The 20,190-nt window shown below is 39.2% G+C and overlaps 1 protein-coding gene across 4 annotated transcripts in view; it reads right to left on the bottom strand.

Annotated features, from left to right (window-relative positions):
• kank4 (KN motif and ankyrin repeat domains 4) overlaps positions 1-20,190 on the bottom strand; it is a 79,540-nt gene that overhangs the window by 7,793 nt on the left and 51,557 nt on the right. For all 4 annotated transcript variants that reach the window (XM_016670802.1, XM_016670804.1, XM_016670803.1 and 1 more), the window contains 7 exons: positions 13,934-14,007; positions 10,040-13,381; positions 5,933-6,026; positions 2,824-3,111; positions 1,057-1,141; positions 736-955; positions 506-648 (listed from right to left, as the gene is read on the bottom strand). In XM_016670802.1, the coding sequence (XP_016526288.1) occupies positions 506-648; positions 736-955; positions 1,057-1,141; positions 2,824-3,111; positions 5,933-6,026; positions 10,040-13,381; positions 13,934-13,952 (4,191 nt within the window). In that variant the 5' untranslated portion in view covers positions 13,953-14,007. The remainder of the gene's footprint in view (positions 1-505; positions 649-735; positions 956-1,056; positions 1,142-2,823; positions 3,112-5,932; positions 6,027-10,039; positions 13,382-13,933; positions 14,008-20,190) is intronic.

The following is a 20,190-nucleotide window of genomic DNA, read 5'->3' on the forward strand; positions in this document are numbered from 1 at the left end:
TAAGATTAGAAATTAGGAAAAAAAAAACTATTAATATCAATTATTAATCAAGTGTCTACAGACTGTCTTTGCAGGGTCTCTGAAGGGCCGGCACCTAGCAAAAGATGTGATACACCCCGGGACAGACAGCCAGTCCATCACAGGGTAACACACAGACACAGAGGACAAACAACCATACACACTCAACACTCACTCCTAGCAGCAATTTAGCAAGATCACTTAACCCAGTGTTCATGTTTTTTTAGACTGAGAGACAGATTCCAGGCCAGGATTTAAACTAGTGACCTTCTGACTGTAAGGCAATAAATGCATGTAATGTTGGTGAACCCTTTGGCTTTTGAGATTCTTGTGCAGAAAAAAACTGCAGACACGTGTTGTTGTTTTAGGAAATGTACATTTTTCCTGCAAAATATAAACAACTTAACCTCACATATTCCTAGAAAGCCACCTTTCATCTTTTCACAGACCACATGTCACTTCAAGCGTATGCTGCACTCTGTGTTACCTGTCTGGAGCGCGCGTTGACATCGCCAAGTTTTAGCAGCTGCTCGGCCACCTCTAGATCATCTGGGCTTTCAGCAGCGGTCAGGGCAGCCAACATCACTGGAGTATATCCCGCCTTATTCACATTATCTGTTTCACAAAGACCTAGAAGAATGCAAAGACTCTTTATTACAAGCAGTTCTATTTTAAATGTAACTGTTAGTACAGGTGAGTGTGTAAAGCTCAGCTCACCAGTGTCTAGCAGCAGCTTGACCACAGGGAAGTTAGAATGAGACACACTGTAGTGGAGGGCCATATTCCCATTACCGTCAGTCAAGTTAACAACATATGGCAGGAGTGTGGGGGTGGTCAGTCCCACTTGTCTCAGGTATAATCTGACTGTATCTGCCTGGGAGTCTTTCTGGCTCGAGACCCTGAACCATTCCTGATAAAGCACCACCAACACCTGACGCTGTGGAGAGACGTGTATGTTAAAATTAGTCTATATTATGAATTTGCATTACAAAGAAAAAAATATAAAAGAAAATACAGTAGAGTCAGAGAAAGCTTTACCATTTCCTTATCTGGAGATGAAACCTCTTCCATTCGATCCTTTACATACACGCAGGCATCAATGAATCCTTTATCTACTTTCTCCCTATTAAAACACGACACATTGAAGAATACTTTTGACAAATCCAAAGTAGTGTCAGTTAGCTTGCAAAACATCTGATTTTCCAGCCGTTTTCTGTTGAACTTATTTCCCTGGTGTTCAATGTGGAAAGGGGATGCAACCTGTTAAAGGTTGCATTGATTGTTGAGTAATTTCAGTTTGAAATACAATCAGAAGATAACTTCAAAGAACCCTTGAATTTCTCAAAATGTTGTCACACCAATTTAACTTTAGTGCATTTTATATGGATTTTATGTGACTGAGCAATACAAGAAGCACATACTTGTTCTATAAAAGGAAAATGATGAATGGTTTTCAATGCCCTGTATAAATAAAGGTTTTGAGTGTTGCACCAGTAAAAGCTAATTGTAGCTGTTCAGTTAGTTCTTTCACAATGATCAACTTCTAAACTGCATCTGAGGCTAGATTTAGCCTGAATATGAAGAAATGTCTTCATTCTAACAGAAATTAGTTTATTGTATAGACTCAAAGGAATCAGACTACTTCTGAATAAATAACTTATTAAATACTGTCCTCTGATTCCTGGCAGCATAACTAAGTACCAGTTGGTGCAGTGGACCACATACAAGTTAGGTATGCAGCCAATTAAAATTAGAAGAAAATTCTTGTTTCCACTTCAGATTTATCTTGTTTCATGTACTACTAAGCATAAATATCCTGCCTGAGACAATGTGTGGGAACGACTGTTTTTTTACATGCTTGTGTTCATACTAAAGTTAGTGGAAGAAAATGTGAATTGAGTATATACTTTCTAAACAATTTTTAAGTCTTTATATTACAGATGACAAGTGTTCTATCTAAATTAGATTTTTGCTTTGAGGTGTTATGCATTGTATGTTTAGAAATGGTATTCCACATACCTTGGTTATTACAAGTACCTATCTGAGCTGTAGTTGTCTCTATCATCACAAACCAGCATGCCCATTCTCCTCTGGTCTGAAGGGAGCAATACTTTTTTTCTATACAATTTTCTTGGATTGAACATTTATTCTCTTTTTTTGAACCATTCCCCATCTACCTTAGAGATGGTTATGTGTGAAATCCCTTGGGATTCACCTTGAGATGTCTGAGTTTTTCTCCCAGACTCTTCGATGAAATCTTGTAGTGAAAGACAATGTACAGATGAATTGAATTCCCTACCATTTAGCACCATCCATCTTTCTTTCCACTCTGACTGGCTAACTTGTCCCTGCTGAGGACAGGTCAGCATTAATCTGTCACCTTTCATGTGTTCAGGGTGATCTGCTTGCATGTAGAACACGTAAGCCATAAAAAATGTAATTATGGCCTCCTATGACCAGACCACCTTCCTTTTAAAACTATGTCCTCTTCAAGAAACTGGACTTGTTATTGCCGTTTTTCCCCACAGTAAATATTTAAAAACAGCATCTGTATCATTTTATTTCTAATTCACAATAACACACTACCTTGTGTTGGTCTGTCACAAAATCCACCCAAAAAATGAATTGAAATTTGTGGCTGTACCTTGTCAAAATGTGGACAAGTTTAAGGCATGCAAATACCTTTGAAGTTGATTGTATATGTATGACTATGTGGTTCATCTCTTTGATTATACTTGTGAAAAAAAGCATTTAGTAAAACTTTGCTTAACAGATAGAAAGATCCAGAGCTCTTGTCTGTCTCACCTTTCAGCCTCCTCCACCTGCAGGAGCTCATGGCCACCTTCTAAATCCAAGAGGCCCCTCTCAACCTCTTTCTCTTCACCCACAGCACCTTCCTCCTCCTCAGCCGCAGCAGCAGCAGGAGCAGCAGCAGCAACAGCAACCTCTACATCTGCCCCCAGGATCCCTACTGATCCCTCAGACTCCTTGTCTGTTTCCTTCTCCACCACTACTTCGGATTTATCTTCCTCCTCCACTTCTACTCTTGACTTTTCATCTCCGCTGGAGTCCTCGCTGGATGTCGTCTCGTAGCTAGAAGAGGAAACGTTGACAGTTGAAATGCCTTTTTCATGAAGAAGGATTGATTAAGTTTTACTTCAAAAGTGAGAGATATGTAAATATCGAGAAATTTATGCCAGACTCTAAATTAATAACAAGACGTGTGATGAGTTTAGATAAATATGAAGGCTTCCACGTCAGCCAAGGCTGAGTAATTACTAACCGGTTATCCATCATCAGATATATGTTTGCCTTTGTAGCCTTGGCCCATCATAAAACATCCCTCATTTTATTACTTATATAATAATTATCCATAGGAATGTTTGTGCACACTCCTATGAGACCTCAGACAAATACATCTTTGTTCTAACAGGTAAGGCTCCTCATTTAAAGTTTGAGTGGACGCCGGTGGGCTGTATACGAGTGTGATCAGTGGGGTGCATCATCAAGGCACCGTTGTGTGGCCAGTGATCAGATAAGTCTTACGATGAATACCATTGATTCATGCTTATTTGAACACATACACACACACTGATAAGAGGCGTTCGTGGGATCGCAGCATTCCTCAGATTCCTCAGGAGTTTCAGACAGAGCAAAGATAGAGCAGACGATCTGAAAAGATGTAATACAAACAGCAGCCCACTTCCTGGTGTGAAGAGAAGTCTCAAGACTGTCTGACCTGTTTAACATCTGCTCATATTTATCAGGAAATGAACTGCACTTCTTGGATATACATGAGTTGTAAACAATAGGGATGGATTCATTGGAAGTTCATAAAACATATCTATGATTGTTTATTATGAGCTGTTCTTTCCAATTACCATGAAAATTCATTATTCCCAAGAGCACCTAACTGTTGTCGTATGTTTGCAGATTGGTTTGCAACAGCAAGGAAGGAACTTACACGAAAACAACCTGAACCAACACAACAGAGGTGAGCCGGTCATGAAACAGTGAAGCTCAGGAATGTAAGAATAGGAATGCCCGAATTAAATAAATGTACTCACGGCTGCCATTTCCTTGACATGCAGCACATAATACCTCTCAGGAATTTCAGACAAAAAAAGCCGTAAGAAGTAAGAAGTGCTCTTATCTGGGATTAGATGTCAGTGTGAAGCATATAGAAGGTGCTCAGATTTATTTTCCAATTAAAACTGGATATCTATTTGATATGGATGTAAAAGTAAGAAAGGATAAGAGGAATGTCCAGAATGAAACTTTTTCTCTTTTTTACTTTTGAGTGAATTAATCACAAATGTAGCATGCAAAGGAACTCTGAGCTGTTCCGAAAATCTTCAGTTACAGTCACAAGCCACTTTATTATGTACAGTTACTCAGTTTATTAACACAAATAGAAGCTCAACCAATCACATGACACCAGTCCAATGCATTAGCTATTAAGACATGATGAAGATAACTTTAGAACAGATAAAAAAGATGATTTCAGTGACTTTGAACATGGCATGTTGTTGGTGTAGGAAAGGCTGGTTTATGTCAGAAACTGCTGATCTGCTTTGATTTTTCTGGCCAAACATCTTCCAGATTTACAGGGAATGGTCCGAAACAAGAAATGCATCTATTGAGCAGCAGGTGTACAGACGAAAATGCCTACTTGGTTTCCGAGGTCAAAGGAGAATGGGAAGCCTTGTTCAAGATGATAGAAATGCAACAGTGGTTCAAAGAAACACTCATCACAACCAGTGTAAGCAGAATACTACCTCTGAATATACAATCTGTTGAACACAGAATCAAATTGCAAATCATTTCAAGCCAGTTTGCTCAAAATGATATGTTTACTGCACTCCATGGTCTCCTTAGACAATCACTAGATCCAACAGAGTCTCTTTGGGATGTTGTGGAACGACATATTCGCATCATCCAAAATAGGCCAAAACTGAGGAGTTTGTCTGATGCCTTGTTGGATCTATGCCACATGGAATTAGTGGACTTGTGAGTTCAATATAGTACTGGCAAAGTATGCTTAATGAAGTGGTCAGCGACTGAATAATTCACACAGGTTCAGACTCTTTCCCAAAGCCTTTACCCAGCAGGATTCACAGTAATTTATCCATCTTATCTCTGGACAAATATTTGAAGGGGATACAGGAAACTCAAAAGGCTCGTTTGGATGCAAAATCAAAGTGACTCTTCTTGAAACACCCATGCCTGGCTGCCCTCCTCACACCAGGTGAGCTATCCCTAAGAGGGAGCTAATCCACCATCCATAGGCTCAGGATGACTATTTGGATAAGAGAACCAATTCATTTACTTAGTACCCATAACTCAGGACCATATCTGAATGTAAATCAGCCTTTTAGCTCAACTTTGACTGCAACTAATCATATCAGAAAGTGTCTCCATTACTGCTCCCTTTATCTACTCCTTCGTAACCCCTTGCAGTCTCTCTGCAGGTAATGCCTTATCAGGCCATGATATGTCACTCCTCATAAGACAGCAGCTCACTATCAAATTGAAATCACCAATCTTTTCTTTCCAACTGAAGACCCTGGGCATTTTCTTTTTTTTTTTGTCTCTAGCGGCCTTTATTCATTAGTAGCTTGACAGGAGGGGAGGGGATGCTGTAAATGGCCCAGGACTGGGAATCAAACCTGGGAAAGACTGTAGCCTCAGTATAAGGTTGGGTCTTAGTTTAATTAAGCCAATAAGACAACCAAATCTGCCAAAAACATTGTCAAAGGAATGACTCCGAGCTGCCTAGACTGGAAATCTCCTTATTGGGTCTCAGTCCATTTGTACAGTGCCCCACAGACCTACAAATGAAAAATGTAAAAACTACAGCACACAGAAACATATGCATCACAAGCTGGATGCTGATAAAGTGAAAGATTTTTACCCTCCGTTCACCCCAACAAATTTCAGGTTTTTCTTGGCTCCCTTGCTCCCCTGCTTGTCAGCAACACCATTTTTCTTCATAATAGATTTGAGACCTGGTGAAGAAGAGAGAGAGAGATAGAGAGAGAGAGAAAGAGAGAGAGAGACACACACACAGAGAGAGAGAGAGAGGCAAAAACAAGAAGTGAGAAAGCATACAGTATTTCTTTAAACTTAATTCCTGCGTGTCTTCAAACACTGAATGACAGGGGAAATGTAACAAGTAGTATTAAAGCTGAGTAGAAGCAACACAAAAACTTTACGTTTTTTTCTGTGCACAAAGGAATGCTGTTTTTTTTGTTGTTTTTTCAGTGAGCTTCTTTGTTGGTAGTATATTTAAACTTGTGTGTGTGTCTCATTACAACCACAAACGTCAGAGTATTTTACTAGGATTTTAGAGCACAGACTAAAAAAAGAGTTATACATAATTGTGAAGCTTAAGGGAAAAAATGCTAGCGTTGCCATTTTAAACAAATAGTGTGAATTTCTTTTAACACTCCAGCTTAAGTTACCTCTAAATCTAGTACAACCAGCTACTTTAATAAGTGTGTGAAGGCCTCAAAGGAAAACAATAAAGCCTCATAAAAACCAAGAGACCATTAATTAGAGAGGCAGCCAAGAGGCCTCTGGTGTCGCTAGAGGTTTCAACAGATCCACAGCTCAGGATTGAGAGCACGGCAACTATTATTCAAGCTCCCCACAAATCTGCTGTTTATGGAACATTGACTAAGAAAAGACATTCTTGAAAGAAAGCCATAAAAAGTTTGCTACAAGCCTTGTAGGGAACACAGCAACATGTGGAAAAAGATGCTTTGATCAGACAAAAAGTGAGACCAAAACATACAACATCTTAAATACTCCATTCCTATTGTGATAAATGGTGACTAAACTTAAAAGCAGAGTGACAATGAAGTGGTTCAGATCAGATTAGTATCAAATTCTTGGGTGAAAATGTCCCAGTGACAGTCCAGACCTAAATCCAATTGAGTCTGTGCAACTGATGTTCACAGATGTTATCTGTAAAACCTGAATGAGCTTGAGTGACTTTTGCAAAGAGGGATGTCCAAGATTTTCAATATGTGGATTTAGAAAAACACTTGCTGCTGTAATTTCAGCAAAGACCGTTCTAGGAACAATTGATGAACTCATTGTGACTATAATGTCCACAAGTTTTTTATTTGCAAATAAAAAAAAACATTATTACACACAGTACGTTATGTTGGTGTATCACATAAAATCCTATTAAGATATGTGTTTGCATTGTGCTAAAATAAAAAAAATGGGTGTGAACACTTTTTTAATGCATTGTATTTGTGAAACCAATAGGGTGTAACAGCAAACTGACCAGCTGTATGGAGACCATTTGACAAAGAGAAAAACAGATTCATCAGAGTTGAATGAAGAGAGACACAGGGAAAATTCATTATATAGCAACATATGGTATTACCTGCATGATGACAGATACAAAAAAATACTTTGAATTAAATTGAGCCATTTAATTAAACCACACAACTACATGCCGTACATGTATTTCCCAAGGCAATTTGCACAAGTCAGCAGTATTCACAGCACGCAGCCTTGACATTGTCGGGCCTACTTATGTTTGTAACTGTCGAATAATCGATTCTGCATTGGCTCTTTTGCTGACTCCTGTTGGCTCTTGGCCTAGTATGGTGGTCTTAGTTGTTCCTGACAGCAGATGTTGTGCAGTGGATCCATAATGTTTTATCCAAATACAAGGATGTGGCTTTCCGCCAAAAACCACTATCTAAAAAGATCCAGGAAGAACGGTGCTTTTAGATCAAGTGTCTCTCCAGAGACAGCAACAGAGAGTGGGAAGCTTAGTGAATATTTAAAATCTGAATGCATCCTCATGTCAACATCCAAAAGATACAAACTTACTTTTAATAAATGCATACAATTTTAGTTTTTTTTTTTTGCTGACATTTGGCTTAGGTAAATTAGATTTTGAATTTGATCAGTCTCATTTGGGAAAATTCCCAAAATCTAATTTTAGCTTCAGATGAATACAAGGGTTGAATTCTCTAGCAATGCCATTAGAGAAGTTCAAGATGTCTAACACAGAGAAACACTGCAAATCCTGGAACAGCACATGCAAATCCAGGCATATGCACTTTGTTTGAACACAGTGCTGTACAGTCCTCCCAACATTGAACTGCATGTTAACTGTGAGAAAACGTGTATCTGAGCTCCAGCTCCTGGCTCAATCCCCAACATTGGAGACATCAAGGGAAGACAGAGAGGCACCATCTGTTTGATGTATGCGTGAGGGCCTCTGCTTACAAGTCCACTTTACAGTTGATAAGCATGGCTCCACTTTCCTGTGTGAATGAGTGTTTGTATATTATGTCTGGAATAAGAAATGAGTATTTGATGCTAAAACCAGGCTACTTAAGCAGTGCTTGGTAACTACGTACGTTTTTCTTCCTTCCTAGTAACGGCAACCAGTGGTGACTATTTTTAAGAAAAAACAGCATGTACAGTGCATAAATATGAAAATGTGCAAGCACAACAGCTATAAATATGAATTATTGCATGGTGAAGAAAATAAGTGTTCGAGACATAGACTGCCCTGGAAAACTTCATACACCTTGATTTCTTTTTTCTTTTACATTTCATCATATTCCCGTTAAAAACTTCAATGTATTTTATTAACATTTTATTTGATAGACCAAGTAATGCATAGTTGTGAACTGTGATTCTTCCCTCCTGACTCAATATAAGCTTTTCAGGCTTTTATTTAGGAGTTTTTAACTAACTTTGCACATTTAGAAACCAAAAATTTGGAGAATTTTTTTTTAAATGAATCTGATGTCCAGCCAGATTGTTGTCTCAACTAATGCAAGTTTGGGCTTTTAGAGGGCCAGTCTAACAAATGAATATATTCGCTCTGGCTGGATGATGAGGGTTGTTGCCCTGTAGTTAGATCTTTTGAAGTCTGTGACAGGTTTTAGCTTCATCCATCTTACAATAAAATTGGAGCAGCATTCCTATCCCTGCTGAAGAAAAGCATGTTTCATGTTTCACCATGGGGATGGTGTGTTCAGGACGTTATAAAGTTTGTTTCTACCACATAAAGAGTTTCGAATGATAGAAAAGTTTGTTTTTGGTCTCATTTGACCAGAGCACCTTCTTCCACATGTTCACTATGTCTTCTGCAAAGCTTGTAGAAGACTACAAGCAGGGATTCGTATTGTGTTCTTTCAACAATGACTAATAAGAATCTACTGATTCTTCCAGCTGAGCTGTGGATTTATGCCTCTTTTCCAGATTTACCCTAACTTGGCTGTTTTGAATAATTCACATCACTAACATAGCATCAATAGCTTAGAAACATTACATCTCTTGTATTTTTTCATACAGATGGTTTTCTTTGCTTATGTTTGGCTGTTTAATCCATCATATTGCAATAAACAATCACAAATCAGTACAATAAAAACAAAATCATGCAAATAAGCTGCCTTTTTCAGAGTGAAAAATGTAAAGTTCAACACAGCCTATAAAATGTCATACAAGAATAATAACTGCTATCCAAACTTAGCAATTAATATCTAATGAATATGATGCGCCATAGTCATTCTGTTGATAATTGATCCAGACCTGATTTGACAACCTCTCTTCTCAGTGGAGTGTTTCTAATTGCGTGAATAGACAGATGGGGTTACTTGCGTGTCATAAAAGCTCAGACCTGTAGTCAGCTTGATAATGAGAGTTCTAACGTCAGCTGGCAAATCTGTTTGTCATGCAGGGTAAGGCGTTCTACCCGTACCACAGATTGGCACAGCAGATATCTAAAAAGAATTCAAAGCATTCTGACAAAGTTCAGCTGCTCATTCAGCCTTCACGAAATGAAACGAAACTCTGTGTACATATTAATATTTAGACCCCGCCTTGATGGGAGATCATAAGGGATGTGTTGCAATTAAGCAGCATGACTAATGTAACTACAGGCCTTTGTGAATGGTTGATATGTGGAATACTGGAGAGGAAATTACTCAGCTCATTGTCAGACAGACGCTTTGTACTTTCTGATACACTTCATGCCTACCTTGCTCTTGCTGCTTGCTGGTGGCAGCTGCTTTCTGGCCTGGGGAGTAGAAGGCTGAAAGGACACTGAGGGAGCTGACCAGCTGGCTTTGAATTGAACTCATTTTGGAAGCACTGGACTTCCCTGCTGCTTTCCCAGTTGTTGCAGCAGGGGCACCTTTGCCTGCGGGCTTGGCTGGGGTTCCCTTTCCTGCTTCTGCTCTTTTGGTTGCAGTCTGCTTTGGTGCTATGGGGCTCTCCTGTTGGCCGACCGTCTGTTGGGCTCCAGAGCTGCTCCCGAGCTGTGCCCACTGCTCCCCAAGAAGGCCTGTTATTCGAGTTACGACTTGTCCCAAAGCTGCAGGAGATGTTGGCGATTCACCTGAACCTCTGCGGGCTGTCTGAGACTCGCCAGATTCCCGTCGCAAGGCTTTTGCCTCACTTGAACCACGACGGTGAGCTGCTTCGCTTGAGCCTCTCCGAAGCGATTGTGTCTCTCTGGCATCTTTTTGAGATGATGGAGCTTCAGTGGAGCTTCTTCGCAAGCTCTGGGAGTGAGATTGGGTATCACCTGACCCGTGGCGGATTTGACGAGTCTTTGTTTCTCCTGTCTCACGACTTGGAGGGTGTGATACACTGGATCCCCTCTGTGGCGCTTTCTGCTCTTTTGAGTCCCGACGAGATGCATGTTGAGACTTAGTGTGTGGCTGAATGGGCTTGGTCTTTACTTGGATCTCACTAGAGCTAGAAGAAACGCTTTGAGATTCACCCTGAGGTTGTACATTAGACTCCTTCTTGATCAACTCATCAGGCAGCTTCTCTGCTTGACTACTGTCTTGAACTTGAGGCACAGATGGCATTTGATCATTTTCCTGTGGTTCAGAGGGTTGTGCTGATAACTCAGCCTCTAGGCGTGGTGCAGTCTGGACTTTTGTTGTGATTTTGTCAGATTCAGTTTCACTGGATTCCCTAGTAGTGAGCATGGGTGCAAGCTGAGGTTGAGGAGGTGTTGGCTGCATTTGCTCTGCTGAGGGCTTGCGTCCTCTCTGTGGTCTAACAGGAGCTACTGCTTTCCCAGCTGAATTTTCAGCTATTACTATAACAGTGTCAGGGACGACATTTTCCTTAACTGATTCGCACACAATTTCTTTATCTTTGTTTTCTGCTGTCTCCATTTCAATCTTTTTAGGTTCTATAATCTCTACACCAGTTGAGAGTTGGAGCTCTTTAGGTTTTGAGTCATCCTGTGCAGAGGTCGCTTCCCTCTTATCAGTTCCAGAGGCTGGACTAGGACAGACTTTAGTCTTATTTCCAACTTCTGAATCTAAAGTCTGCACAACAATGCCTTCAACATCTGTAACATATATCTTTGCAGCAACCTCTACAGCAACATTTTCACTTTCTATTTGAACTACTTTTTTTGTTTTTTCACTTTCAGTAGTTTCACTTTCCCCCACTCGACCCTCTGCTTGTGCGTCTCCAGACAGGTTGTTGTCCTGCCGTCTTTCTATCTCCGTTTCTGTTTGCTGGTCGCTCCTCTGTGCTACCTCAGTCTCTGTGACTCTGTCCACAGTGTCCACCCTTTCAGTCTCTGTTCCCTGATCTATGCTACTGGCCCTTGGTCTCTGTGGATGGTCTGTCACTGTTTCTCCCTCTGTCTCTGTGACTTGGTTTACTCTTTCGGCTGCAGGCGTCTCGGTCGTCTGATCTTGCGTGACGATGCTCTCTGTTATTGTACCCCGTTCCATACTGTTGGCTCTGGGTCGGGGTTGTATTGCCTCTATCACCTCTGTCTCCATTTCTGTTTGTTGGTCATGTGTGTCAAGCTTACTAGTCGCTATTCCTCGATCAATAATTCTAGCCCTCGGCTTGGGTACTATCACTTCTACCAAGATCTTATCCGTATCTGTTCCCTGATCTATTTTAGCAGGAGATTCTGTCTCAGTTTCTTGGTGGCTGAGATCTATTCTCTCTGTAACTGTTCCTGCATCTATGCTTTCTCTTCTTGGCCTCTCAGGAACTTGTGTGGTACAAATTTCTACTCTCATCCCTTCACTCAGTTGCAGTATTCTGTCCTCTTTTACTTTATTCTCTTCCATTTGTTCCTTCAAAAGAGCATTAGTTCTCTCTAGCTCCTGGCTAGCCTGAGTAAGTTTTGCTTCCAGCACCATTAGCTTCTCTTCCAGCTTTAGCATTCCATTTTGGTCCTCTTTTGAGGCATTACTCTCTCTGATAATCTCACTTTCTTTTGCAACAACTTCAGTGTCCTGTGATAGCCTTTCCTCTGCATTATCTTGCAGGCTTTTAGATGTCTCTCTTTGCTTGTCAGCTGTCTCTGATGGTACACTTTGCTTTTGATTTGTAGAAGGATCTCTCTGTATTGGTAGCTCTTTTGTTCTTTTTGTCTCCCTGTGGCTCTCTTCTACATTTACTGGCACATGCTCAGAAGCTACACCTCGAACCGGTTGAATTGCTAAAGATAAATTGAGGCCTTCTGAAGGTCTTGGTCTTTGGCGTTGACTGTTTCCCCCTGTCTCATAAGTTGTTGCCATTGCAGAGGATGATGTGGAAGCTTGAACTTGGGACTGTGTTTGTATCTGACGAAGCAGCTTCTCCCGCTCCTCCCTTAAGGAGCAGATCTGAGCCTTTAGTTCTGGGATAGTTTTGACCTGTTCTTCCAGCTCCCTGACTCTTTTTAGTGCCACTGTTATCTGCTGGTGAAGACCTGCCCGATCCTGTGGAAGGCACCGTCTTTCCAGTATGTCTGGAGAGGCACGAAACATGTTCTCTGTTGATCCATTTTCTGGCGTTCCTGTCGTGCAGTCAGGGCTGCTTGAATCTGAACCTTTCCTCTGCTGGAGGGTGATGGGCATTGATGACGCTCTAAGGAGGTTTGGTCGACTTTGAATCACAGCAGTTTTATCCTCAGTACCTTGATAGACAGTGCCTGGTTCATCTCTAGATTTGTTTGAAACATTTGGAGTTCCTTGACTGGTTGTCGCTCTGCTGCTATGACTGGATATTGCCCCTTCACTTGGCCTAAAGTCAAATATTTGTTGGACCTCTGTCACTCGGGATTTGGGCTTTGGGCCCAAGGTAGATGTCCCAGACCATGCCCCTTCCTTAGATGGAGGTCTGACTCCATGTCCAGGGAGGCTAAAATTTCTGGGAAGAGTGCTGAATTTAGCTGGGCCTTTCACCCTCCTCTGGATGTGGACCCTCTTAATGGTGTTGCCTTTTTCAATATCGTCCACATACTTGAGGAAGTCAAGATCCAGATGGAAGCCATAGGGAGTCTCCACTGAATAGGGCAGCTGTTTCCTCTGTACACCGCCCTCGTTGACCTTGGTCTGAAAGCCGTTGGCTGTAAGGAGTTAACAAGGATAATAATTATTTTAATTTGTAAAAAAAAAAAAACAAAAACAAAAAAACTGATAAATATTTCAAATGAATGTGCAATTAGTAAACAAACTAAACATAAAACAAATGTAAGATTATTATAAGCATTATGATTCTTTTTCACCCTCTTGCAAAGTCCAGCAGTACTGTGTTGGACATGCAGCTCTGTAAAGCCAATATCACTTACAGAGAAGTAATTAGCATGCAGTGATTGTGCCAAAACAAACAAGCCAGCATGTAAAATACTGTTCATGTTGTGCCATCTTCTAAATTCAGCATGAGACAGGAGGCGTTTATCACCTCAAGAAAATAAGCCCTTAGCAGTTCTCAAGTCAAATACACAATAATCAGGCAAATTGTTTTACCTTTTATTTCTTATATTGACTGTACAATGAGCAAAAATAGAATCCTACCAGACAAATTACTGGTGTTACAGTTGGGGAAATAGGATTTGAACTGTAAGACGTGTTAGAAGCAGGGACATTGTTTGCTTAACTAAAGGCTTTGTGGCACTCACCACTTTTCTTGTCCATCATGAGATGCAGAGTTCTCAGTCATCTACTTGTGTTTGGAACAATTTGAGCTGGCAGCCTGGATAAGACAGAACAAATGTCATGTGAGAAATTGAGCAAATGGTCAGAATCATTACATGAATAAAGCAGTTATATTTTTGATGGTTTATATCCATATTTTTACTGAAAGGATAGAAATAACAGCTCTGTAAAATGAAATGCTTGAAATAGAAGATTTTCCAAAAGATGCCGACAACTTTTACAGATTTGCTACAGTAACAATAAAAGGGCAAAATTACTATTTTTTTTTCTCAAAACAATGTTTCACTATTTCTTGCTCTGTTAACTGAAAACAAGCAGTTTGAACAAATCTGACAAGTTCAGATGAACAAGTTCACAAAGCAACACAGTTTGCACATAGTGAAAAACGTTTCTCCACAGCATGCACCAGTTCCTTATAACATTAAAATGTGTTAGAACAACATCAGACTGCTTTGGAAGGAAAAAATAAAATAAAATATGGATGGTTTAAAAGCACGGTGCAGATGGGAACAGATGATGGAGTAATACAATCCACCTATTCATTTGTAGATAAAATGCAATAAATGTAAATAAAAACGCATCATATTGCAAATATATTCCAAAAAGCTGATACAAAAATATCAACTAGTTTGACCAACCTCCCACAAGCTCTGGTGAATCTAATGCCATTTGCTCCAGCTGTAATCTACGTATAGTGCTGACTAAATGTTAGGGTTTTGCATGAAATTTCAAAATGGACTTATGAGTTCACATGTCCAACTGTTTAGTGTCTGAATACTTACTGCATAACGTGCTGTACTCTAAAAAGATTCTTAATAGCAATGTGTCTTATCTATGAACTAACTTCTAGACTTTTTGTTCAATGACAATGTTTATGTTTATTATCATGCTGTTCACATTTTTGCCCTATGAGACAAAGAGGACACCTATCAGTCAATCAATACCTGGCCACTGTAAAGTTTAAGAGGGATGTTTCCATTAAGCTGAGTGTCATTGATCTTCTTCAGCATGTTACAAGGGAATACAGGAAAGGTCACAGAACAGCATAGAAGTAGAGGCCTTTGGCCACATCCCATTCTAATGACAGCTTTATTGTGAACAGTGCCTGATTGTGAATGGCACCTAACTCCAGAATGCTACCTGAAGAAGGTAAGTGGCCCCAACATTGTTATTATCTGCCTACTACAAGGCCCTCAAGGGTCCCTGACATTACTTCCATTCCTGGGCATCATAGTCACACATGGTTCGAGTAACATCTGGGACAAAAATCCAGAAGAACTCACACAAACCAAAGCATGCACTGCCACAAACCTTTCAAGAAACTACAGAAATGTTATACATGGCACACTAAAAAACACAAGAAGACACAAAAAAGCACATTTCCAGCCCCACTGCACCATTGGGAAACAGTATTTTACTTACGGGAACCTCATGCTATTTCTAAATATGGTACAATGAAACACAGCATACTTCTGTCTTCTCTGCCTTACAGTAATTCACTTCACTCCTGTTTCGCTGCAATAGAAGTCCCCAGGTAGTTATACTGAAAAAATAGTAATCCAATTAACTTTTTCCTTTTTTGAGAATGTATTATCCATTTATCATGTTTACAGATTAATAGGCAGTTAGGTTATGTGCTTTATCAGCTGTCTACTGCAGGCACAAATTTCATTTTTAAATAATGATAAAAAGTTTATATTACCAGCATAACAAAATTAAACACAGAGCTATTTTGTTCATTGGTCTAATTTAATTTAACAAGATCAACCCTTGGCAGATTCACTCAGGGGAACATTTGGTGTCACTTTATACCATTTGTTCCAAATGGAAGAGCCAAGAAACCAAGCCGTAAACTGAAGAGCAGACGAGAAATGAAGAGAATTTCAGAAAGGAGTACTTGCAAAGTTTTACTATCTAATTGTAAATACCTCTGATAAATTTTACTACCAATAAAAGGAAGGCAATGTTCCCTTCTTTCAATGAGCTGAATATATTTAAAATCTCAATTAATTACACAAATGATCTACTAAAGCTAAGCATCACCTCAACATTACTTAGAAAAGAGACCCACAATATATTTTACTATCTCAAAAATAAATGACAAAAACTGGGGAAAATATCAGATTGTCTGCAGTTCAAGCCTAATTAGTGTTTTAGCATCGTCTTCAGGGTGTCAAATCTAAATTACTGCAGGCTTTTATTATGACAATCAGAGCTGCATTAAGCAGAAAGTGTGTCTTAGAATATGACAGCAATTCAATAGATCATTTTGTTTTACATCTCTTCTGATTTCTTTTTTTCTTCTTCCTTGGGGAGTCCTGATGCAATCCCAGCCTAACTTTAGAGTTTTACCTTGAGAGTTTACTGTTTTCTGTCATTGTCTTTATCATTTTGGTAATATTTTTGTACTAAAAGAAGATAAAAGTCTTTCACAAACAGGGAAACGTTTCCCCATTAAAAATATATATTTGATGCCCCAACAGAGAAAATAAGCATGCACCGTTTCATTGAATATTTCTGTAAGAAGTATGTTTACATACATTCTGTTGACTGACAGACACTAACAGTTCCTGTTTATCTACAGGCTAGTTATCATTTCAGATGTTTTTATACCATACACTCAACAATAGCATGAAAGTCTTTAATTTGGGGGTTCTAATTATTCATTTTAATTGCTCTTTTTAAGATGTTACATGAGTTTTACAAAAGAAACACAGAGACATGTAAAGTATATGTATGAATGGGGTGAATTTATTAAAGAATCCAATAATACTTTTATAATGCAATAATCCAAATACTGTTTATAGATACACACCACAAATATTTCCTAATATTTGTGGGTGTGAAGAAGAAGTTATACAAGTTTAAGCCATCAAAATGGTTCTGGTATAATTTATGCTTGATATATTGTCCAGTTGAAACACCTGTGCTAAAGTTTGACTTGTTATCTCTGGTGATAAGAAATCGGTTAGAATGTCCAAGAACAAACCAGGACTATAATAAAGTGCAAGATGGCGGAAAATCTATTTCCAAATTGAAAATTTTGAAAATTTAAGCAAATGTCTTCAGGAGACAAGCTAGATAAAGGTTAACCTCGGCTTACTCAAGGACATAAAGAATGTTTGGAGGAATCAAGATGACGGGGTTTAAACCTAAGAACATAATACCCTTTCTGTGCATGGTGTTGATAGCATCATACTCAGGGTCTGTTTCATAATATTGAATTATGTGAAGAAGGAGCAACTCCAAATGTTTTGTTTTACATCAAATCAGCAACAACTTGGTCACAAATAGATGTTACAACTATCCAAATGCACATTAAAACTAGTTTTATATTAATAAAGTGATATTAAGCTCCTACATAACCATTGACTTAAACAATATTGAAATTTTTTTAACATATGCTAAAAAGTTGGGTCTGTGATAAGGACCGAACAACATTATTTAGACGAGGTCTGTTTTTCTCATAATAAGAATAGTCAAATATTCCAGAATTATGAAAGATTCTGGGATATTCTTTTATATAAAACAAGGCATGTTTTTCTATGCCTTGTTAAAGCATAGAAAAACACTTTGTTTCTGCACAGCTTTTTATTTTCATAAGACAGAGCTTCACCTTCAATCAATTTGAATTATGATATTGCACAGATTGCAGAACATTTCAGCGTGTTCTCTCGTATGTAGGAATAACACATTACAAAGATTATCTATAATAGTTTGAAGTGAGTGCACAGTCCATGTCACAATGAAAGTTTTGTTGTGCAATGCCAAGTGGTGACACACTGCAAGGCAAGCATTCTATGAGGTGGCAATGTAATCAATCAAAATGACAGTCAGTGCACCCCGGGACCTTAACAGGAAATGTGACAAGCACTATTTGGCCCTGGTGCCGTCTTCACAGATTGAGCCTTATTAATGGGAAAAGCAGGTGACCTGAGGCAGAACTGTTGTCTCTGTTACAGATGAGCAGATAAACACACACACACAAGGAGAAACACACAGATCAAGTGACTGACAGGATGAGACATCCTCTGATTGTTGCCATGGCAACTATTCTATAATCTGCTTCTCAGCTCTTCCCCCAGGAGGGAAAAGAGCACAGGTATTCCCTGCTCCTGGTGATGTTTAATGCGACTACGATAAAATCGCTGTCCTTAAGGTTTAATTAAGGAGCCAAAGAATGCTGTGCTAAGTAATTGTTGAGTGAAGTACAGGGTGACCCTAGTGATAATTATACACAGTAGGCAGGCAGCGAAACCTTTTTAATTAGATCATTACTTTCAAAAAGATACACAGTCAGAGGGAGAGAAATTATTAAACTTAAAGAGAGATTAAAGATAAAAAAAAGGGGGAAAGGAGGATGTGACGAAGATTGAAAGAATAGAAAAAATGGCATGACGGGCATCACAAAATCGGATTAACAAAAATGAAAATAACTAATTACAATCAGGGGCTTGCTTTCTTTGATAATTTCTCTGATCAGGCATGAAGGAATTAACCTAAGCTGTGTACTCAGTTATTTAACTCTGCTGCAAGGAAACATGCAGATCATTTAAATTGTTTTGTTGTGCAAAGAATGTACAAAGATCCGAAGTCCTCATTAACTTAATTTGTTTTCAATTCCATAAATAGACAATGGATCTTGTGAAGAACTTTTGCATAATTCAAAAAAGAATCAAGTTTGGAATAACTAAAAAAAAGGGAATCAGCAAAACACCCCATGATTCTGCCACCGCATTGCTTGACAATTGGTCAAATGCTTTTTTTTTTTTTGCTTTAAAAGCCTCATTGTCACTGTGACAATGCAGCACTTTTTGTAGCAACCTGCCGTGCAACTTTTCTCTAAAAGCCATCTGTCTTGTCCATATGGGCTGCTGCAAATTTTAACAAATCAAGTCAAATTAGAAACAGTGACTTCTTTCTGAGTCCATAGTAATCTAAAACTGGCTTCATGTGGGCATAACATGAAGCCATGTCACTGGTCATTAAAAGGTTTACAGTTCGTTACAGGCTTTCATCTTGATGCTCCCTGGGTTGTTTGTGAACATGCTAACGAACTTTCTTCGTCTAAGAGTGACAGTTTTGTTCAGATGGTTGAAATTTGACATTGGGTTTAATACTGTTGTGATCTGTGTGCAAGTTGCTTAGATGGAAAACATTAGTGGTGCTCAAAATAAATATTTGAACGTATTTGAAGTTTTATGGATTGGAGCAAATTAACTTTTGGAAACTCTTACACACAGATATGTATTTTTAAAATTCAGTTGTTTGCCATATGATCATTTGATATGAAAAAAAAAATCCATGAAAAGCACAATATTAACATGTCCACAATGATTTGTGTGCTCAGAAGAAAGCCTCAGATTAATCATGTTGCATTTAGTGACCATGAGCAAACTAATATGGCGGATTACTGTAAAGTGATGATTGAGGTAGCGATTATTCTCTAACTAGTCAACCATCAAGGTTAAGCTAGTAATTAAATTTTTAGAGTCCTTCTGTTGACACTGATGTTGCAGAATCCACACAGGATTACAGTCATAATGACTGCAAGCTGAAAGCTCATAAAAGGCATGCTAATCCAAATTGAAAGTGTTTGCAGCAGGCTACACAAAGCTATAATGAAGTCACAGTTATTTTCGTCCAAAAGCGTGTGTGTGTGTGCGTGCGTGTGCAGGGGTGAGGATGTGTGTGTTTTTGTATTTCTCACCTTGCAAACCCCATTTTTCCAACAAACACTACTTTGTGAGGAGCCACTACTCCATAAGAAGAAATACTGTTTTGGGGTTAGGCGTTAGGTTTAGGACCAAGTGATGAATTGAGTTTAGGTAAGGGTCACGATTAGACTTTAGAAAATAAATGAAGAATGAATGTAAGTCAATGCAAAGACCTTGTGAAGATGGAGAGACGTAAGGTGTGTGTGTGCTTGTGTGTGTGTTTTAGCTGTTTGTGTTTGTGTCAGCACCCAGGCAATCCCTCTTTGTTGGTGCTTGTCTGAATATGCTCTAGTATTGGTTGCAGTACACATTTAGCATTCCACGTGCCGCTCATGCACATAGACTCTCAGAGGATGCACTGCAGTCTGTCAGCACCAATCCAATAACTGTGACAGCTGGAGGAGAGGCGACGACGTCGGTAATGTAAGGCCCGGAAGACAAGAGTAATGATGGTAGAGTAAATAAGTTCTCAGTGACAGCCAGGCTTTCTTATATATATATAT

The sequence above is a fragment of the Poecilia formosa genome, unplaced genomic scaffold (genome assembly GCF_000485575.1).
Source record: "Poecilia formosa unplaced genomic scaffold, Poecilia_formosa-5.1.2 Scaffold38, whole genome shotgun sequence".
NCBI lineage: Eukaryota > Metazoa > Chordata > Actinopteri > Cyprinodontiformes > Poeciliidae > Poecilia > Poecilia formosa.